This window comes from Mixophyes fleayi, chromosome 12 (assembly GCF_038048845.1).
Source record: "Mixophyes fleayi isolate aMixFle1 chromosome 12, aMixFle1.hap1, whole genome shotgun sequence".
Taxonomy (NCBI): Eukaryota; Metazoa; Chordata; class Amphibia; order Anura; family Limnodynastidae; genus Mixophyes; species Mixophyes fleayi.
Genome location: NC_134413.1, coordinates 76,508,245 through 76,531,518, shown reverse-complemented (window position 1 = coordinate 76,531,518; position 23,274 = coordinate 76,508,245). Strand labels below are relative to the sequence as shown.

The 23,274-nt window shown below is 40.5% G+C and overlaps 1 protein-coding gene across 1 annotated transcript; it reads right to left on the bottom strand.

The window, feature by feature from the left end:
* Nucleotides 1–13,611: 13,611 nt before the first annotated feature.
* On the bottom strand, nt 13,612–22,862 carry LOC142109224 (embryonic protein UVS.2-like). Its single transcript, XM_075193325.1, has 11 exons — nt 22,845–22,862; nt 21,225–21,278; nt 20,403–20,459; nt 19,735–19,869; nt 19,525–19,633; nt 18,565–18,743; nt 18,372–18,453; nt 18,099–18,226; nt 16,572–16,687; nt 14,772–14,997; nt 13,612–13,875 (listed from the first exon to the last, which is right to left on the bottom strand). Exons 1-11 carry the CDS (start codon nt 22,855–22,857, stop codon nt 13,871–13,873), a joined length of 1,104 nt encoding a protein of 367 aa, XP_075049426.1. The 5' UTR covers nt 22,858–22,862; the 3' UTR covers nt 13,612–13,870.
* Nucleotides 22,863–23,274: the final 412 nt, after the last annotated feature.

The window sequence follows — 23,274 nt, the reverse complement described above, 5'->3', positions numbered from 1 at the left end:
CCTAACATTATGTTTTATATTCAGTGACTATAATGAATCTACAAACTTGATAAAAGTTAAGGTGGTAGATTTAATAAACCGTCTAAAATAGAAAAGTGGGTGTTGCCCAGAGCAACCAATAAGATCCTTACTATCATGTTCTAGAATGTACAAGGTAAACAATAGCTATAATCTGATTGGATATGGGCGACACCTGCACTCTTTCTTTTTAGAAGCCTTAGTAAATGTATCCCCAAAGTCTGTAAGGGGTTGATCCAAAGTCACATGTCTACAATTACATTTCTGTACACTAGAAATATCTATGGAATAAATGGGATTTTTCTACCAGGAAGTATCAGAATATTAGAGGTGACTAAAGCGTTCTATGACCGTCTAAAGCACAAACAAACCAAGAGTTTGCCTTATTTCTCATAATACATACATAGTAGTTTATAACTCTTTCGGTCAATGATGGGGCATCCCCTAAAATATATTATTATGTCTGTCACTCTCTGACACCACTGGCCACAATTACTTGTACAAGTATTCACACCCTGCGTGTATTATAATATCTTATTTGTACTCAACCAGGGGGCTAGTAGTACAGTATTTACTTATCCAGAATCTCTTACTTACTCTATAACAGAACAATCCTGTTATATCTCTTATATGTGTATGTGGAGGACAAGGGAGGAAACTAGTAAATCAGTGGGTTAAAAAATCCCTTTATGTTAGAGATGAGCGGGCTCGGATATCTGAAATCCGAGCCCACCCGAACGTTGCCGATCCGAGCCGGATCCGAGACAGATCCGGGTATTCCCGCCAATTGCAAAATTGAAACCGAGGCTCTGAGTCATAATCCCGCTGTCGGATCTCGCGATACTCGTATTCTATAAATTCCCCGCTAGTCGCCGCCATCTTCACTCAGGCATTGATCAGGGTAGTGGGAGGTTGTGTTAGGTGGTCCTCTGTCCTGCTATATCTCGTGTTGTGCTGTGCTGTTCAGTTCTGTGCTGTGCTGTGCTGTGCTGTGTTCTGCTCAGTCCAGTGTTGCTGTGTCCTGTGCTCTGTCCTTCTGAGTTCAGTGGTGCTGCTTGGTCCTGTGCTGTGTCCTGTTCAGTCCAGTGGTGCTGTGTCCTGTGCTCTGTCCTTCTAAGGGCATTGTTATTTCCCCCTTATTCCCAAGTCATAAAAAATTTTAAAAAAAGTTATAAAAAAATAGAAAAAAAAAATAATTATAAAAAAGAGAAAGTAAAAAAAAATATCTAAAAACAATCCTGCAGTATAAGTCCTTTGGTACTGCAATATTACAAAGTTAACTGATTCAGCAGTATAAGTCCAGTGGTACTGCAATATTACAAAGTTCACTGATTCTGCAGTGTAAGTCCATTGGTACTGCTATATTACAAAGTTCACTGATTCAGCAGTATAAGTCCAGTGGTACTGCTATAATACAAAGTTCACTGATTCAGCAGTATAAGTCCAGTGGTACTGCAATATTACAAAGTTCACTGATTCTGCAGTATAAGTCCAGTGGTACTGTAATATTACAAAGTTCACTGATTCAGCAGTATAAGTCCAGTGGTACTCTCCTGTGCCGCATATAATTTTTAAAGGCTTTGCCGAGTGTGTGTGGCTTAGGGGTACGCTCTCTTGTGCTACATATAATGGAAAACAAAAATTTGGAGGATAAAGCTGCGAGGAAAAAGCTCAGTGTACCTAAAAGACCCGCTGGCGGGGATGCTGATAACATCTGGTCCGGACTGAAGGACCTGCCAACCATTGCAGACATGTCTACTGTTGCTGCATTGGATGCTGTCACAATAGAAAAAATGGTGGAGGATTATTTTGCTGACACCATCCAAATAGACATGTCAGACAATCCATATTGTTACTGGCAGGAAAAAAAGGCAGTTTGGAAGCCCCTGTACAAACTAGCTCTATTTTACCTGAGTTGTCCCCCCTCCAGTGTGTACTCGGAAAGAGTTTTTAGTGCAGCGGGGAACCTGGTCAGTGAGCGGTGAAGGAGGTTGCTTTCTCAGAACGTTGAAAAAATGATGTTCATAAAAATGAATTATCACTTCCTCAATCAAGTACAGCGCTGCCCTCCAGACAGTACAGAGGGACTGTGGTTGTGGAGTCCAGCGGGGACGAATTGATAATGTGTGAGGAGGAGGAAGTACACACTGTAGGGGGAGAGGAATCAGAGATTGAGGATGAGGACGACATCTTGCCTCAGTAGAGCCTGTTTAGTTTGTACAGGGAGAGATGAATAGCTTTTTTGGTGTGGGGGCCCAAACAAACCAATCATTTCAGCCACAGTTGTTTGGTAGGCCCTGTCGCTGAAATGATTGGTTTGTTAAAGTGTGCATGTCCTATTTCAACAACATAAGGGTGGGTGGGAGGGCCCAAGGACAATTCCATCTTGCAACTCTTTTTTTGGCATTATGTGACCATTCAACAGTCGTTTGCCATGAGCACAAAGTAAAACAAAATTAAAACAAATTCAACAAATTAAACCAAAAGTAAAATGCCCTGTCATAATCAAAAACAAGAGGTATTGACGTGCTAGAACTACTGTAGTGTTTATAAGTTATAAACACTACACTTGAAAGCTTGAGCCTTTAAATGAAAAAGTCACTCTTCATTGCACGAATATTTGCAACAGGGACAGTTTTTTGGTTAACAAAGTCAACAAATAACACTTCGACCCTGTCTGTCTTTCACATACTTGATGGGATCTCAATGATGAATGCTCTGTACCATGGTCATCTAAAACAAGAGGTATTGGCGTGCTAGAACTACTGTAGTGTTTATAACTTATAAACACTACACTTGAAAGCTTGAGCCTTTAAATGAAAAAGTCACTCTTCACTGCACGAATATTTGCAACAGGGACAGTTGATACTTGATGGGATCTCAATCATGAATGTTCTGTACCATGGTCGTCTAAAACAAGAGGTATTGACGTGCTAGAACTACTGTAGTGTTTATAACTTATAAACACTACACTTGAAAGCTTGAGCCTTTAAATGAAAAAGTCACTCTTCATTGCACGAATATTTGCAACAGGGACAGTTTTTTGGTTAACAAAGTCAACAAATAACACTTCGACCCTGTCTGTCTTTCACATACTTGATGGGATCTCAATGATGAATGCTTTGTACCATTGTCGTCTAAAACATGAGGTATTGACGTGCTAGAACTACTGTAGTTTTTATAAATTATAAACACTACACTTGAAATTTGGAGGAGGTATTGAGGCCCCGGTACCAAATTGTGTACTGGGACCACTGCACTATGCAGTCCAGAAAGCTACCTCGGTGAAAAGTTTTGGACTAAAAACAATATTGTGAGGTGTGAGGTGTTCAGAATAGACTGGGAATTAGTGGAAATGATTGTTATTGAATGTTATTGAGGTTAATAATAGCGTAGGAGTGAAAATAAACCCAAAAACTTGATTTTAACACTTTTTATGTTTTTTTCAAAATAAATCCGAATCCAAAACCTTAAATCCGAACCAAAACCTTTCGTCGGGTGTTTTGCGAAACAAATCCGAACCCAAAACCTCAAGCAAATCCGAATCCAAAACACAAAACACGAGACACCAAAAGTGGCCGGTGCACATCCCTACTTTATGTTGTCTACAATTTGGGCAGCATCTTTGAACAAATTGGTTGGCAATTACCAAATGCACTGATTATACGTAAAGCAATGTACACATGGGCCATTTGTTCTTTATTAAGTAAATATAGTATTTTTAGTAGCTAGTAGTGTGCATTTTAAGATATTTTCTTAAATATATTTTATGTTGGGAAACTGGGTAGCTTAGGAGATTCCCCACTGCAACCTCAGACAAAAAGCAGCAACTGGAAATGCAGAAACTAGGTGAATGTGATGCTGATATTAATAGTTATTACATGTTCATCCTTATTAGACTTATGTATGTGTCAGATCGGCATAGTTGCTGAATAAACAGTCCATGTAGATTTACTGATAGCAAATTTGTCTAAAGGTTTTGTAGTGTGTACCTAGTCTTAGTGGGAGCTGATTATTGTGGATACAATGTAGCAGAGTGATCGTTACAGTTCATATTCTGTACGGCAAAGGATTTGTCTTTTGCTTTCACTACTAGTGTTTGCCTGATCATGTTTAGCTGCTACTAAAAAATGCTCCCTTGATATAATCATAGTTTAGCTACATGGAGAGAGGCAGATAGAGGACATTGATCGTGTCTCTGACAGCTCGTCCTCCGACGTACCTTTTGCAAATCTTTCTCAGGGAGACAAGCCCCTGTTGTCACATGACCTTGTTAACAATAAATTGTTCCTACCTGTTGTGTTGTGCGACACTGACCTCTGTCTGGGACTGGGTGGAAGTTGATACAGGCAGCACGAGTCACACACTCATGAGAGCTTCCGTGGCTGCCGCTCCCACCCCACTCAGCCTCGCCATTGGCTGCCCGTTTCTCTCCAACAATGGGAATCCGAGAGTGAGCCATCCACATTTTAATTCTTGCTCTTGACGATTATACTGGCCTGTGATTATGAGATCACATTGTATTCGGTTTTCATATGCTTATAAATCTGCTTGTGGTTGCAGGCTGGGGGTAAGGGGAATGTGCACTGGAGATATTTTACCTTTTTATTTATAATCTGCTATCACCTTTTTATTTCACATATCTTTTCACTTTTTTGTGCTATGGAGTTATCTTATTTTCTCCCTTATACCACTTATTACAACTCTGTACATTAATTAATATGCACCAGCACACATAAACACATACAGATAGTTCCGATCTGTATAGTTTTGTTTTATTTACAATTATTAATTACCATTTAATTTTATTCACCATTGGAATTCCTTAGTGACTTATAATATTGGATAAACACTATTTGCACATCAAAACACTATATATATATATCATAATTTCCAATTTGTATTGGAAAACCTTTATATATATCTCTCTCATATTTCTTCATGGGTGATCTAGATATATCTTTATTTTTATCCTCAGTCACCGATCAACACACATATACTAATATTAAAAATCAAGAAAATAATGTGTATTATCTTGAAGGACCAATAATAACAATCTCCAAATTCCCTTTTATAACATATAAATAAATGATCTTCACAGCGAATGAAAACAAACTTAATATGGTGAACCTATCCTGGTATGTCATTAGATGTATTTTATAGTGATTTAAACAGTAACTTCTAGGTACAGATGACAGCATTATGTAGATATCTATAGATAATCAACAACATACATATTCTAAATGCACCTTACATATTATGTATACTTTATATATTCTCTTTATCTAGATGTTTATAAGTTTGGACTCTCTCCAAAAAAAAATTGAGTAATCAATTATCAAGAAACAGTTTTTTATATATTTGTTCCTGTGACCTTGTAGCAAACACTTTGATAGGTTGAAAAATGTGTCAATCAAATTATATCGAGCTCATTGGTAGATATTCGTTTAAATACCCAACCCGAATCACATACGGGTTGTCTCCTAGTAGAAGCTGATAGAGAAATGTATGTCAGGTGTATGTGTAGTTTTTAGAAGGAGTCTGTGTGTCAGGGAGTACAACGTGTAGCTGGCTATTACAGCCCTTTTTGATCAATAATATGAATTCTCTTTAAAAGGATTAGCTCTTTCTACAGGGTACTAATCCTAGATTATCACAGATATAAGTAATTGACATAATATAACAATAGGAGCTGATAAACTCAGTCTTTGTATTCGTGAATGTTTCCAGTAATTAGACCAGAGCTGTGTTCACCAGCACAGCCCTTTTACAGGAGCTGAACCTCAGATTAGATTATCACAAATGCAGCAATTTGTTATGGTACTAATATATTAGATACAAACCTCATTCTGTTTTCAATAACAATATTGAAACTGCTATTTATATAACTAAGTGGCTGTCGTTTGAATGTCACATGCATATGCCTAATATACTTTAACTATGAAAGTCTCTCAATGAAACGATGTGAAAAGGACATTAGCAATTTACATGGCATTAACCCTATCTTACCACAGATACAATTAATTGATACAATATAACAACAGAAGTTGAAAAGTACCTTCTCTTTGTATGTTAATGCTCTTAGTAATCAGACTTGAGCTATGCACATCAACACAGCCCTCATGTGAGCAGAATCCTAGATTGCTATAAATGTAGTTATCTGAAATATTAGAACACAATTTTATTTCGTTCTCTATAATAATACTAAAGCTGCTATTTATAGAACCAAGCAGTTCTCTGGAGTGAATGCTAAATGTATATGCTCAATACTCTTTAATCATAGCCCCTCAATGAAATAATGTGAATACACACAAAGTAATTTGAGACATATATATTTCTCCTAAGCATCCGTTTTGCCATAGCTGGTCAGTGAATAATAACCCTATATAACACAGTTTACAAAGGGTGACCAGCTAGCCGGAAAATTATACGCGGCCACTTTTTAAGTGAGAATAGAAGGAATATTTAGTATATGTGGGGCTGGTAATCACTAAACCCAGATCACACCTGCAAATATACAGATATAGATATATACTTTTTTCTTCTGTTCACTGGGGATCTGTGAAACTGATATACTTACCTGGATCGCGATCGTGTCCCCGGACATGTGTATGTGCGGTCACGCATACATTTCTCTCTGCTCACTATGAGAAACATCATTATAAGCTAACATACTTACCATCCACACGATCTTTGTATAATTTCTACCAATGAAAAATAATAATAACAAATAAGCTGATTTCAGAAGTAAACTGGTATCACGAATACTCCGTTGATCGTCACAATATTGAACATATATTTACCATCATTTAAGGACATAGAAACAGAACTTACATTCAGGAACTTCATCTGTATTAATTATATACATCATTAGATATCTGTGTTACCAGCACATAATATGTAATATATATAAAGATTTATTCATTCAGATGACCTGTGCAGGTTTTGATCATGTTTGATGGTTAATTAGGGATTCTCACTGTGATTATCGTGGATATGGAGATACATAAATATAGGTGATTCTACCACCACTACACTCTCATGTACTCCCATCTCATCTACCTGTCCCAGACTCCGACATTTTAATATTTCGCTTTTTAATTATTAAATTAATTTTTAATGCATATCAATAAAATTTTGGTTTTATGAGTTATGTTCATGTATTATCCATCTTCAACAATCCCCTCGATGATATGGAATAATTTCCCAGTATTGGACAAGATATTTACGTCTTTAGTGCGCCTTCGTTGGAAGTAGTACTGCTCTTCTTTTTTATTCTAAAGCTCTATAATGGGCTACAGAACAGGCAAAGTGCAGACAGTCCAGAATAGACGGAGCGATTGTGAAGCTGTCCGGAGTTTTAAATCAGGTGGTTCACTAGTGTCCGTCTTCTGAGACAGCCTGGACTTACACTGCTAGTGACACTTAAATGGGATGATCTGTTTTCACATAGTGACTCCCTCCCCAGAGCTGGATTAAGGGTTTAGGGGGGTTCAGGGAACTTATGATTGGGGGGCCCATATGGTCTAAATTTAAAGTCATAGTGACATCATTCATGAGAAAGAGGAAAACTGTTATTTCTCTCATTGCCCCTCCACGTCTCTCTCATTGCAGCCCCCTCCATATAGTTCTTACTGCAGCCCCTCCATATAGCTCTTACTGCAGCCCCTCCATATAGCTCTTACTGCAGCCCCCTCCATATAGTTCTTACTGCAGCCCGCTCCATATAGTTTGTACTGCAGCCCCCTCCATATAGTTCTTACTGCAGCCCCCTCCATATAGTTCTTACTGCAGCCCGCTCCATATAGTTTGTACTGCAGCCCCCCCATATAGTTCTTACTGCAGCCCCCTCCATATAGTTTTTACTGCAGCCCCCTCCATATAGCTCTTACTGCAGCCCCCTCCATATAGTTCTTACTGCAGCCCCCTCCATATAGTTCTTACTGCAGCCCCCTCCATATAGTTCTTACTGCAGCCCCCTCCAGGTAGTTCTTACTGCAGCCCCCTCCATATAGTTTTTACTGCAGCCCCCTCCATATAGCTCTTACTGCAGCCCCCTCCATATAGTTCTTACTGCAGCCCCCTCCATATAGTTTGTACTGCAGCCCCCTCCATATAGTTCTTACTGCAGCCCCCTCCATATAGTTCTTACTGCAGCCCCCTCCATATAGTTTTTACTGCAGCCCCCTCCATATAGTTCTTACTGCAGCCCCCTCCATATAGTTTTTACTGCAGCCCCCTCCATATAGTTTTTACTGCAGCCCCCTCCATATAGTTTGTACTGCAGCCCCCTCCATATAGTTCTTATTGCAGCCCCATCCATATAGTTCTTACTGCAGCCCCCTCCATATAGTTCTTACTGCAGCCCCCTCCATATAGTTCCTTCTGCAGCCCCCTCCATATAGTTCTTACTGCAGCCCCCTCCATATAGTTTTTACTGCAGCCCCCTCCATATAGTTCTTTCTGCAGCCCCCTCCATATAGTTCTTACTGCAGCCCCCTCCATATAGTTCTTACTGCAGCCCCCTCCATATAGTTTTTACTGCAGCCCCCTCCATATAGTTTTTACTGCAGCCCCCTCCATATAGTTTTTACTGCAGCCCCCTCCATATAGTTCTTACTGCAGCCCCCTCCATATAGTTCCTTCTGCAGCCCCCTCCATATAGTTTTTACTGCAGCCCCCTCCATATAGTTCTTACTGCAGCCCCCTCTATGAAGTTCTTACTGCAGCCTCCTCCATATAGTTCTTTCTGCAGCCTCCTCCATATAGTTCTTACTGCAGCCCCATCCATATAGTTCTTACTGCAGCCCCCTCCATATAGTTCTTATTGCAGCCCCATCCATATAGTTCTTACTGCAGCCCCCTCCATATAGTTCTTACTGCAGCCCCCTCCATATAGTTCCTTCTGCAGCCCCCTCCATATAGTTCTTACTGCAGCCCCCTCCATATAGTTCTTACTGCAGCCCCCTCCATATAGTTTTTACTGCAGCCCCCTCCATATAGTTTTTACTGCAGCCCCCTCCATATAGTTTTTACTGCAGCCCCCTCCATATAGTTCTTACTGCAGCCCCCTCCATATAGTTCCTTCTGCAGCCCCCTCCATATAGTTTTTACTGCAGCCCCCTCCATATAGTTCTTACTGCAGCCCCCTCCATATAGTTCTTACTGCAGCCCCCTCTATGAAGTTCTTACTGCAGCCTCCTCCATATAGTTCTTTCTGCAGCCTCCTCCATATAGTTCTTACTGCAGCCCCATCCATATAGTTCCTTCTGCAGCCCCCTCCATATAGTTTTTACTGCAGCCCCCTCCATATAGTTCTTACTGCAGCCTCCTCCATATAGTTCTTACTGCAGCCCCCTCCATATAGTTCTTACTGCAGCCCCCTCCATATAGTTCTTACTGCAGCCCCCTCTATGAAGTTCTTACTGCAGCCTCCTCCATATAGTTCTTACTGCAGCCCCCTCCATATAGTTCTTACTGCAGCCCCCTCCATATAGTTCTTACTGCAGCCCCCTCCATATAGTTCTTACTGCAGCCCCCTCCATATAGTTCTTACTGCAGCCCCATCCATATAGTTCTTACTGCAGCCCCCTCCATATAGTTCTTACTGCAGCCCCCTCCATATAGTTCTTACTGCAGCCCCCTCCATATAGTTCTTACTGCAGCCCCCTCCATATAGTTCTTACTGCAGCCCCCTCCATATAGTTTTTACTGCAGCCCCCTCCATATAGTTTTTACTGCAGCCCCCTCCATATAGTTTTTACTGCAGCCCCCTCCATATAGTTCTTACTGCAGCCCCCTCCATATAGTTCCTTCTGCAGCCCCCTCCATATAGTTTTTACTGCAGCCCCCTCCATATAGTTCTTACTGCAGCCCCCTCTATGAAGTTCTTACTGCAGCCTCCTCCATATAGTTCTTTCTGCAGCCTCCTCCATATAGTTCTTACTGCAGCCCCATCCATATAGTTCTTACTGCAGCCCCCTCCATATAGTTCTTATTGCAGCCCCATCCATATAGTTCTTACTGCAGCCCCCTCCATATAGTTCTTACTGCAGCCCCCTCCATATAGTTCCTTCTGCAGCCCCCTCCATATAGTTCTTACTGCAGCCCCCTCCATATAGTTCTTACTGCAGCCCCCTCCATATAGTTTTTACTGCAGCCCCCTCCATATAGTTTTTACTGCAGCCCCCTCCATATAGTTTTTACTGCAGCCCCCTCCATATAGTTCTTACTGCAGCCCCCTCCATATAGTTCCTTCTGCAGCCCCCTCCATATAGTTCTTACTGCAGCCCCCTCCATATAGTTCTTACTGCAGCCCCCTCCATATAGTTCTTACTGCAGCCCCCTCTATGAAGTTCTTACTGCAGCCTCCTCCATATAGTTCTTTCTGCAGCCTCCTCCATATAGTTCTTACTGCAGCCCCATCCATATAGTTCCTTCTGCAGCCCCCTCCATATAGTTCTTACTGCAGCCTCCTCCATATAGTTCTTACTGCAGCCCCCTCCATATAGTTCTTACTGCAGCCCCCTCCATATAGTTCTTACTGCAGCCCCCTCTATGAAGTTCTTACTGCAGCCTCCTCCATATAGTTCTTACTGCAGCCCCCTCCATATAGTTCTTACTGCAGCCCCCTCCATATAGTTCTTACTGCAGCCCCCTCCATATAGTTCTTACTGCAGCCCCCTCCATGTAGTTCTTACTGCAGCCCCCTCCATATAGTTCTTATTGCAGCCCCATCCATATAGTTCTTACTGCAGCCCCCTCCATATAGTTCTTACTGCAGCCCCCTCCATATAGTTCCTTCTGCAGCCCCCTCCATATAGTTCTTACTGCAGCCCCCTCCATATAGTTCTTACTGCAGCCCCCTCCATATAGTTTTTACTGCAGCCCCCTCCATATAGTTTTTACTGCAGCCCCCTCCATATAGTTTTTACTGCAGCCCCCTCCATATAGTTCTTACTGCAGCCCCCTCCATATAATTCCTTCTGCAGCCCCCTCCATATAGTTCTTACTGCAGCCCCCTCCATATAGTTCTTACTGCAGCCCCCTCCATATAGTTCTTACTGCAGCCCCCTCTATGAAGTTCTTACTGCAGCCTCCTCCATATAGTTCTTTCTGCAGCCTCCTCCATATAGTTCTTACTGCAGCCCCATCCATATAGTTCCTTCTGCAGCCCCCTCCATATAGTTCTTACTGCAGCCTCCTCCATATAGTTCTTACTGCAGCCCCCTCCATATAGTTCTTACTGCAGCCCCCTCCATATAGTTCTTACTGCAGCCCCCTCTATGAAGTTCTTACTGCAGCCTCCTCCATATAGTTCTTTCTGCAGCCTCCTCCATATAGTTCTTACTGCAGCCCCATCCATATAGTTCTTACTGCAGCCTCCTCCATATAGTTCTTACTGCAGCCCCATCCATATAGTTCTTACTGCAGCCCCCTCCATATAGTTCTTACTGCAGCCTCCTCCATATAGTTCTTACTGCAGCCCCATCCATATAGTTCCTTCTGCAGCCCCCTCCATATAGTTCTTACTGCAGCCTCCTCCATATAGTTCTTACTGCAGCCCCCTCCATATAGTTCTTACTGCAGCCCCCTCCATATAGTTCTTACTGCAGCCCCCTCTATGAAGTTCTTACTGCAGCCTCCTCCATATAGTTCTTACTGCAGCCCCCTCCATATAGTTCTTACTGCAGCCCCCTCCATATAGTTCTTACTGCAGCCCCCTCCATATAGTTCTTACTGCAGCCCCCTCCATATAGTTCTTACTGCAGCCCCCTCCATATAGTTCTTACTGCAGCCCCCTCCATATAGTTCTTACTGCAGCCCCCTCCATATAGTATGTTACTTTCCTTTATTTGTGACCACCGGTGTCATTCTGTAGCTTCGCGCCTCTTGCCCCTCCGGCAGGATGGGGCTACCCCTTGTCTCCTCGGAACACTCACACAGCACTCCGAGGAGTTAGTACAATCAGAAAAGCTTCATACATTTAAAACTGCATGATGCTAATCACTGTCTCCTGTGGTTGGGAACCTGGGACACGTCACATGCCCCCCTCCCCCTTATCCGCTCTGGGACCATCCCTGCTAACATCTGGTTCTCACTGTTTGTTATACGTTTGCCTATTTGAAATGGTTAAAAAGTCAGAATCCTGTTACTTAAGAAAAACAAATGTGCAGCTACAATTTGTCTACACATTGAGCCTGATTGATTAAGGAAAATGAAGCAAAAAATTTTGTAAGTTTTCTTACTCAAGTTTACTGGACAAAACTATATTACAATGCAAGAGGTGCAAATTAGTTTATTATTTTACACATAAGGATAATAATGGCTAATTGCAGTGCTGTTGATAGGCTGACTTGTAGTGAGTCCCCGCTCTCGAGTACAGGTAACAATGTGGAAGGATGCACAGGTGGGGTTGAGTCTTATTTTTATATGTGGCGGCAGGATTGAATATGAAAGAAATGTCCAAAGTGGACGACCCATTTAATTTTCGAGAAAATATGAACTATTAATCGGTGCCCCAACTTTGTTGAGCTCCAAATAACTTAAGGCTATCAGTGCTATCAACAGCGGTCCAAAATCCATGGATCCTTTTCAGCTGCAGATGTAGTCCATTGGTAGAGAATGGCAACTTAACACCAGGGGGTAAATGTATCAAGCTGAGAGTTTTCTGGTGGGTTTGAAAAACCAATCAGATTCTAGCTATCATTTATTTAGTGCGTTCTACAAAATGATAGCTAGAATCTGATTGGTTGCTATAGGCAACATCTCCACTTTTCAAACCCGCCAGAAAACTCTCAGCTTGATACATTTACCCCCAGATGTTGCACTTTCCAGGAATCAATCCACAAAATGACCCCCCCCCCCCTCCCCCCTGAAGTGGCTCTTTATATCCAGGGTCAAATTTCCACAGTGTTTTCCCCTCCCTGGGCAAACCTCTGGCCCTCTCCCTCTTAAACATTGGTGGGCGCTGGATCGGAGATTTAGAGGAAGGAGTGGAGATGAGCTGTGCTGCCACAAAAGCTCCCATGCTGGGTTGCAGACAAAATGTCGGGACTAGTCCTGTGGAGGACAATTGATACTAATTTGCCGCCCCACCTCCAGATATAGGATAGCAGAGAACAGCGCAACATCCAATTTATCTTCGAGCACAAAAGACCCTTACTATAGCTTACGATTTCATGGTTGGAATGGGGAAGGGAATGGGTGTAGGCACATAGTCAATGTACAGTAAGGACGTGCCAAGCTTGAGCGCACACAGCAGTGTCCGATTCAAGCTCTGGGTATCTCTTAGGTTCATGATTTACAGTCGTATCACTTGCACCACCTACAGGTCAGGTGTAAGTACTGATTACTAGTGATAACGGCAGTGTATACAGCTAGAACATGTGTTTGCAACCAAGAGCAACTGTAAAAATGTATTTTATTTTATTTTTTATTTTAATTTTAATGTATTTAAGGTTTAGTTATCTTTTATCAAAGATGTATATTCATTATAGTCACTGAATATAAAACATAATGTTAGAAATAAATATCTCACACAACTATGTAATAAAAACCATTTTATTGTGTATACAATCTATTGACTTCATGCTTACTAAAAACAGACATATTCAAATCCATAGTATGACAGAGATACAATATAATCTGCTATTAATGTCTAAACAATGTTATATAGAATTTACATTGCTCTTCTCTATGGTTCTCATTTGAAATCCGCTGGGGAGGAATAGATTTGCTTCTCCGTGTATATGTTGTGAGTTTTGCTTCAGTGGTGATGTCAGTTTATTTCCGCAACTAGTGATTTTTCTTACTGAAAAATGACATTGCCCTGGTGTGTTATATTCCTCAATTATACTGTAGAGAAAGAGAAAGAAGTAGGAGTTAGAAAACAAAATGACATAAAACATAAATACATTCTTGTACCTGGGACTGGGACGGGCAACTTGCATCTACACGGACAGACTCCGGAATAATAAGTAAATTATGACATATGCAAATATACATAACAAAGTATCAGCAGACATAAAGGGGATTTTTATTATAAAGCGACTATTAGATTACATTCATGGGCATACTGTAGATATTAATATGTAATATAATTTATATTGTTTTAGATAAATTATTGATAACATGTGGCAGCATTGTCTCTAAACACTTGCTGTCAGCAGAGATACGGGAGACACCAGAGTGAGGCAACGTAATAATTACTAACATTGATGACAAAACAAATGATGCCAACGCTTGCTGGATTTTATAAACCTTACGATACAAATTGAATTGTACGATCCATGTGAGTTCTTATCCAGATGTCTGTGGTTAATATGCATTCAAAGCCGTTTGTACTGTTAGGCTAGTCAATTAAGTGCCAAAGTTTAATAATAGTGAGTGAAAATATCAAGATTGGAATTGGATTATATCCATCACTTAAATATAAAAATATAAAGCAATATATTCAAATATCTTGTACTGACAAGACTATACAAAGTTAATACCACATACGACTATTGACAAGTAGAAATAATGTATCTTCCGTAAATAGTTCACCGGAGGATTAAATAAATATTTCATGTTACCTTGTGACATCTCTCAAATTAGTTTACTTGTGAATTTCATATTGTATTTTATTGCAAACAATACTCCATAGATCATGGCCCGCCAGTCAATGCAAAAAATCCATATGTAGAATATTAAGTAGGATTACAAAGTGTAAAATCATAACATTTAAGCAGATTTAATACTGAATAAAATACCTGAGCTATATGTAGCTTTGAAGCCGGTCCCGGTGCCACTGCCGTCACTGACAAACTCAATCAGCATCTGGTTAGTTGAAGCAACTATGGGAGAGATCTTTCCAGACCCACATCTCTTGTCCAGCAACACCGGAGATTTCCTACTGGGACCATCATAAATCTTGATGTAGTCAGATACACAATTAGGTGAGGACTGGACATCAAAGGCATTAAAATTCAGGGTGACCTAAATATTAAACATTAATATCAGGCAATGTTAGTTTCAGGAATAAGATCATGTGTTACTTAATTTACACTTTTATATGATGATGTGATCAGCTACATGGCTTAACCCTTTGAGTATTGTAAAACTTTAACAAGCAGCATTGCATCCTGGCATTGAGCAGGAGTAACCCAATCATATACCACCATTGTGTATGATGACCAATCCGTCTAACACATTTCTCCTACATATGATACAATGCTCAGGAAGATCAGCCCAGGAGAAGTTCAGCCCTTTAAAGATTTACAAGCTGCCATGATTTTTCAGAATAATCAGGGGCTGGCTGTGCTGGGGGGGCAGGGGGCATCTGCACACTCACTTATCACATACTGGAGCGCCACCTACAGGTCACATTAAAAAGTGGTGGTTTATGACATACTACTTATTAGAGGAAGGTCAATAATTTCTAAGAAATACATCTGGTGTCTCTTTTATTTGTGTGAAATACACATTTTCTTACTGAGTGTGTGTGTAAAAACTACGCATACATCTGTATGCAGTTTGCAATGCACCTTACACTTAGGAAAGTGCAAACAAAAAGAGGATGAGTGCAGTAAGTAAGACATATTCACATAACCGAGACTGACGTAGACCTGGGCGGAGCTGCAGACACACCAGTCATCATCAGTTATTTATATAGCGCCACTAATTCCGCAGCACCGTACATAGAACTCATTCACATCAGTCCCTGCCCCATTGGAGCTTACAGTCTAAATTCCCTAACACACACACACAGACTAGGGTCAATTTTGATAGCAGCCAATTAACCTACTAGTATGTTGTTTTTTTTTTTTTTGGAGCACCCAGAGGAAACCCACGCAAACACGGGGAGTACATACAAACTCCACACAGATAAGGCCATGGTCAGGAATCGAACTCATGACTCAAGTGCTGTGAGGCAGAAGTGCTAACCACTAGGTCACTGTGCTGCCCAGTCAGGACATGTATCTCTTGTGGGTGCTTAGAGGGCTGGTTCAATGAGGTACAAGGATTATAACGACCAACAGAGCTAGTTAGCCGCTTCTGCTTGACTGATTGCAGATTAAACCTTTTATCCTATAGTACTAAAATCATTAATGTAGCGGATATATTATATAAAGTGGCAGATAACTATTTGCATGACTTAAATGATATTTCAATTTAAATTGTGGAAGGAAAGAAGATTCCCATTTTACTTCTAATGGGGAAAACAACAGATATCTGTGCTTAATTGAATTTAATTTGTATTTCGTATTGGTGCCTGTATTTAAATGATTTTTGTAAGGTCATTGAAAGGTCACATTTATTAATTACTGTCATTATACTAATCTCTGTTGTGTACAGGTCACATTATCATTATATTGTGAACATATAGAGTAATTTGACTTTTGCATTTGCTATTAAGTCTGTCAAGCCACATCCTTCTGCTTTCTCTAGGCTATCGGGTCATTCAGGATTGTTGGATGCAATCCCCCCGAAAGTGACAGAATTGATTTAGAAATAATATCTAAATCCTGTGTCGTCTGTTTGTCACCTGTTACAGCCATTCATTACTGTACCTGATCAGAGGGTGTTCTGATCAACCAAACACAACTGGCATCGTTGGGATATGCAAAGGGATAGTTGGCCGAGTTCACAGTTCCCTTTCTATCATTAAGCAAATGACCGCAAACATCTAAGAAGAGAGAAAGTGATTTAAATCAATGACTGTAGACTTGGTGAAGTAAGTTCAGTTATTATATAATTATGATGTATTATATAAGTGACAGATACCTTCACCTACAGTCAGACTATCGCGCAATTAACATTGGTGCAGTGCACTGTAGCCCGTGGAGATAATGGGGCCCACTGCACAGGGATCTAGCAAGCTGTGGGCCCTGGCTCCTTGCACAGGGGCCCACAGCTCACTAGTTCTGCCTCTGTACAGTCTACGGTCCTCGTTTAGACTTGGATTGAAATCCTGCTAAAGGACACAAGCTTACACCTGAACAAACCATGGTGCTATGCCAGGGGTGCAAATACATTTTTTTTAATGCAGGAAAAATGCAGCTTTCTTGTTAGGATATTGTGATTGCCTCTTTAGCTCAGGTGAGCATGAGTCATTGACTTTATGTTGACATTGCCCCTTAAGCTGTAGTGAGCATGAGTCACCTGTCTCATTAAATGAAGGTAGGCTTCTCTCCTGACCTGATTAGACCATTCACATTTAAAATTCCCTCCTGTTCTATGCAGCTTTGTCAGTGATAGAGCTTCACTCTGCACTCTGGACTCTTGTATAGTCTCCACTCTGGGATTTTGCAGTTTACTGATTTCAGCTTCAACGATGGCTCGTTATCCCCTGGCTGATGGAATACCAAGACTTCTGACTATGGACCCTGGCAAACAGCATTACTACTCCAACTCAGCTTTCCGGCATCTTGCTCACTGTGATCTCTCTCTCTCTGAGTACAACACTTTGAACATTGAACAGCCTATTAAACATTGGTCAGCTAACCATGAAGGATTTTTTTTTCTATATCACTCTACCTGTTGATTATGGCACTGAGGGGCTCTGGGCTTGTCTCAGTTGTTCTTGGAGTTTGGATGTCTCTAGTTAGATCAGGACAATTGGATGTTCTCCATCACCAAGTTTGCATCTTGTGAATATTGTGTCTGCTTCTACAAGTCTGTGCCTTAATTATTCTGTGTGAAGCACTCTAGACTGCCAGTGTCTCTGGAGATCATGTATTCACTACAGCTATCAGAGACTGCCATTAGTAGACTACTTTGTTCTGTGTTTGCAAATCAGTTGCAAGCTGTGCTTTCACTGTATATGATCATTGGTTACTGTATATGCTTATATTATATTCAAATAAACTCAGTCATTTGAATTTCTCTCCTGCCTCTAACTATGCTTAAATTACCTAACACTTCTTTAGCATGCAGCACAATTATACTGGACAGCTAGAACTTTACACTGCAGTTTAGAGATGAGATAGGAAGTTTGCATTCCCCCCCCCCCCCCATGCAACACAACATGGCACCAAGGTACAAGCTGGATTTACTACTAATTTTAATTGAGGCCTCATATATCTATCAATACTTACTGCACTGATAAAGCCGGTTAACTTTCGAAACGTCCAAGATACTCATTCCATCCCTTTGTCCAATAGGCACGTTTGGATCAGGCTTGGGTACAATGGTAGCTTGGTTTCGAGTGTTAGTGAATGCATACCTGTCACACAGACAGAAGACCTCAGTACATTCCAGAATGATACAACATACAAGGGAACATTCCAACATCAATGTGTTCTAATCACTTTCCAGCACCATCATATGTGATTTAATAAAAAGGTGCACAGCAAGGAGTATAAACTTACCTGCTATAATGCATCATTGAGCCATAGTCATACTCCAGACCCAGGTTATTAGTGGTATGTTTGGCAAAATTGCTCTTAACATCTGTAACAGGAAATGTCCAATTATTATGCCCCATATTTGAATGAAAACAACACAACATATTCTTTAAGTAACCAAAAGTCAATATTTATGCAATTGCTTTGTGCAGAGTACCTGGGGAGATATACTCGTACATGATGTTGACATAGTCATCGCGGTCACTCCTCGCATGCTCATGGTGAAATCCCAGAGAATGCTGTAGTTCATGTTGTATAGCTCCTCTGATCATACAACCACCAATATCTATTCCAACAGTCTGAGCTCCACCTGTCCGTCCGACATATGACATACAGCTGGAGACAGTAAGGAAGCAATGAGTGTTTGTTCCATGGTTACAGTACACTTATCCACACAGGGCAATACATAGTAATTAGCTGGAAGGAGCATTTAGAACCATTCAAAAAAAAAGTGTAAATGTATTAATCACTGCTTGTAAATATTAAGTTTTAAGAATATTTTGCTTAGTTTCATAGTCAAATGCAAAAGGGGTGAGAGACGTCTGGCTCGACTGATTGACTAGAAAATAAATTATTAATAATATATAAAAGGAAAAATGTTGCACAACTATTTCTAAAACTATTGTTCCCCATGTACAGGGTCCACCATACCGGTCAGTGAGGATTGTAGACTTCCAATAGCAGGGACTGCTTGTATCCTGGTTATTTCTATAGTATTTGTAAATACATATACATATGTGAGATTTTTATTTCTTTGATTGTTTGTTTTGCACTTGGGAGTAAAGATGAGCAAATATCCCATTGGTTTTGGTGTCTTGCGACTCAGTGGCCAGTTATGGTTGACATCGGCTGACAGTCTTAGGAGTATTACAGTCACTGGTTAACATTTCATGTCTCCGATTTTGTCTGTCTCTTCCCAATCCAAGAGTAATGCACCCACTTGTACAGCTTCTTCTATATCTTCTGTTTTATGTCTTTGTCATTTGTGTCCTGAGTCTCTCAATGTACAGCACTGTGTAAGATGTCAGTGCTAATAATAATAATAATTCCGATCAATTGTTTTCCTCATCTCTCCTCTTAATAAACTTTTTGACATAGACATAATGGAAGAACCTACCCATGTGCAGAGACGATATTGAGGAAATCCTTCTCTGTTGTCCGGGGTATGAACCTCACGCAGGTTAATGTCTCATACTCCTGCATAGAAGTTCTAATCAACGTGAGGTCTTTGCCTCCTGCGGAGAAGGAATGTTGAGCATTTATTAATAGATTAGAGCAATATATGGCTATGACTACATTAGTAGACCATAAGGAAGAGGAAACTCACTGTAAGCAGTGGATAAGGTATATGGAACAGGGACGGTCCCATCCGCAGATTTAGGCCACAGGCAGTTTTCACACGTGGTGGCGCTGCGCCCAGTTTTAATAATCAAGTCTCCTTCTTGTACTGTTATGTTATAACCTACATTAATCAGAAAAATGGACATGGTGCAGTCATATGTTAATGTACTGTGAGTAAAGTTCATGTCAGATAATTACCTTAATCCTATGCTTTAACAATAACAAAGTATATTCTACCCATCTTTTCATCCATTAAAAATATGTCTCTTACATATATAACACACCTTTCCATATTTTATAAGAATTATTGTATGTAAACCACACATGAATGTACAACGTAGGAGTCATTTCAACTAACCAACTGAAAATACTGTTCTTATAGATTTAGGGAGGAATTCAATTAGTGGCAAGGTTCTGCCGGTCGTCACCTCAATGTCTGGCTGCGCACATTGCCGGCCGATACGGTAACGCATCTCCCAAGGCATTTCCTCCTCATATCTCTGTGGGACGTGAGGGCGAATGAGCGGAGATTTGAGAAGTAACATTGAGTCGATGTGTCTCCGCAGACTCCTTGCAGATAATTACATTCCCCCCTTAGACTTCCTAGCCTAACTCCTTTGTATTGTATTTTAGCATTTAGTAGAATGTTGATACCTTTGTTGACTTCAATAATCCTGCTGAAAGTATCCTCAGGTTCTCTGGCATCACCTGCTGTAAATACAAATGTGATTACAATGTGATAACCATGTACACTACATGTATCTGAATGGTCTCCTGAGTGCAGTTGTTGGAGCTACTAAAGGAATTCCTAAATATATAAGTTACTTTTTTTGTTGATGTTTTAGTTGCTAAACATGAACTCATGAAGACCAAATAAAGATGTTATGTGACCAGACTCTCATACGTCACAGTTTGTCCAGATAAAACTGTCTAGTTGTATCTGATTCAAAGAAATGATTAGGAATAGGTTGATGAGACTGCTGAAAACACAACGTTGTCCCCAAAACAATCACGACCTTCGAAAATGCCATAAATATCACATAAAAAGGATGAACAATATAATCAACTTTTATGCCTTTGCTTTATATTTAAAAATTACTTTTTTGAACTAATTGAAGCAAATAAAACTATATGGACCAATATCATGAGGCCTTCTGGGAACTGAACCACAGAAAGTTCAAACATCTCAAATTATATTTTGCATATATGATAGATCCAAATAGACAGGGACAGTGTCAGTGTAATCACATAGAGTACGGGGGAATATCAGCACAATCAACAGACAGTTGTTATTGTGCTGTAATAAATTTCCAAAAAGTATCTACATCAGTGAATGTTTTACTTACCTGAATGTATATACAATATCCCAGTGATGGTCATTATTGCACATTGTTTAATGGTAAATATATTTATGTTCTCGGCAGTGTGTAGTTATACTAGGGTGGTGCGGGTTATGTCTATTCTTAGCGGTCATACCTGGATGAGATTCTTCCATCGCCTTCACCATGTTCAGTATTTCTGTATCTGGTTCTAACAAAGAGAAACATATCGGTGGTGAAAAGATTGATATCAGTAGAAGAAGGAGTAAGATGGTTTAAAGCAAGAAGAGAAAGAGACAGAGAGAAAGACAGACCGAGAGAGAACAAGAAAAAGAGAGAGACAGAGAGAGAGAGAGAGATGTGGAGGGGGGGGGGGGGGGTGGTCATTGAAATATTGTGCTGAGAGTTGTGTTATAAATTTTAATTGTAAGTGATCACGGTAAGAGAATCCCTAGTTATTCGACAATACTGAATATTACGTTACTGGGGTCAGGTGATCACCCTGGTTCAGAGAGTTCCCCGACATCTGTAACAGTTCACTGATTGTCTCCTCATTTCAACCTGGCGGTAGAGTACCATTAACTGCTTTGTTGATCTACAAAACATTTTTTGATGGATCAGTATTGCTGGCCTACTACAGTTATCAGGGGACCTGCTGAATCAGAGAGATCTGCAGAACAAAGGTGAGAAATATTCATTATTTTTGTATTACTTATTGAACTTGAAACGTATCTAGTACTTCTGAGTATAACCGCTGGAATGCACTTATAACGTCTGGGTGCTGTTATCGCGATCTCATTGAACATAGCGCTGACAGTGCAGACGTGGGTCTCTAGTCCTCAGCATCTTGGTAGCAGCAGAATCCTGTTACCTCTCCACATACATGCTTTTCTTCTTCCACTTACTTAGTGTGTGTATGTTAGTCCCAGGCTTCTGACCCACATGTTTTATAAACCCCAGGGAGATAGCTTTTGTGTAGGAAGGAGCATCCTTATGAGTGTGTTCAGTTTTAGGAAGAAGCTGGTAAGGGTTCCTGGGGTGTAAATGGAGAGAGAAGGATGGGCTCCAATTACAAGTCCCAGTATGGCTCTTCTGTTCTGCCAGTCTGACAGCAGACTGGTGAATGGTTGCAGCTGTAAGATATGTTTAAAAAGATGTCAGTTTGGTCAGTCTGGGGCTCTGCTCTGCCTGTGGAAAGGGACTGCAGGGTCTCTGTAGGAGATAGCCTGATATCTATTGTGAGTAAGCTATATGTGCTGGAACATCTAATGTTTGTGTTTAGTTTGATAGTCAGGAGCAACATGTGTTTGGTAAGTGCCGGACAGGCAAGGTGTTTATTTTGAAGTTTTCTTTGTTTTCTTCTGCTTAATAAAACTAGCTGAGGTCAGTTGTACCAAAACCTTGGACTTGTGTGACTTCTTTGCTGCTGCACACTACCATCTACACCAGGAGATGGCGCCTGTTACTCTAAACATCTATACTAGTAATGAATACTAAACGATATATAAGCATATACAAACAGTTAGCATTTAGTAGAAAATACTTAATGTAAGTGACTTATTAAAAGATATTCAAAGCAAAGGGGCCAGAAAATGAGAGAGAAAGAGAGAGAGAGAGAGAGAGACATTGAACAAGGAGCAGAGGAGAGTGTGAAGAGTAAATAATGTAATTAAAGCAAACAGATGAGATATTAAAAATAAACAATATAGATGATGTAGAAAGGGACAAGACAGGGAAAATGAAAGATATTCAAATGAGAGGTAAAAATGCAGCTTACCAAAGCCATTCATTAGGGGAAGCTGAAAGATAAATAAGTTTTGGTTTATGCTCATATATTTTGATTAAAGTTACTCACTGGTCTCACTTGTAATATTTATATTTTTGTGTTACATGAAGTGGCAGAATTCTAGAGGCAGAAGTGGCGAAACTCTCAGCTCCTGGTCCCTAAACACTTTACTATCCATCACCTCTACGCAGTCCGTTACTGCACTCCTCAACCATTAATTGAGACACATATCACTCTGCAATCACTGAGCTACAGGGAGAGTGAAGTGAGAGAAGAGAAGTAGATACCCTGCTCTTCCTCTCTATGTTCTCTAATCCCTCGGCCACTCAGTCCACTCCTTACTAAGTGACTGCAAGAGGAAGTGACCAATGGTTAAGTCACCCCATACATTATACTGCATAAAGTTCTGGTGGAGGGTAGA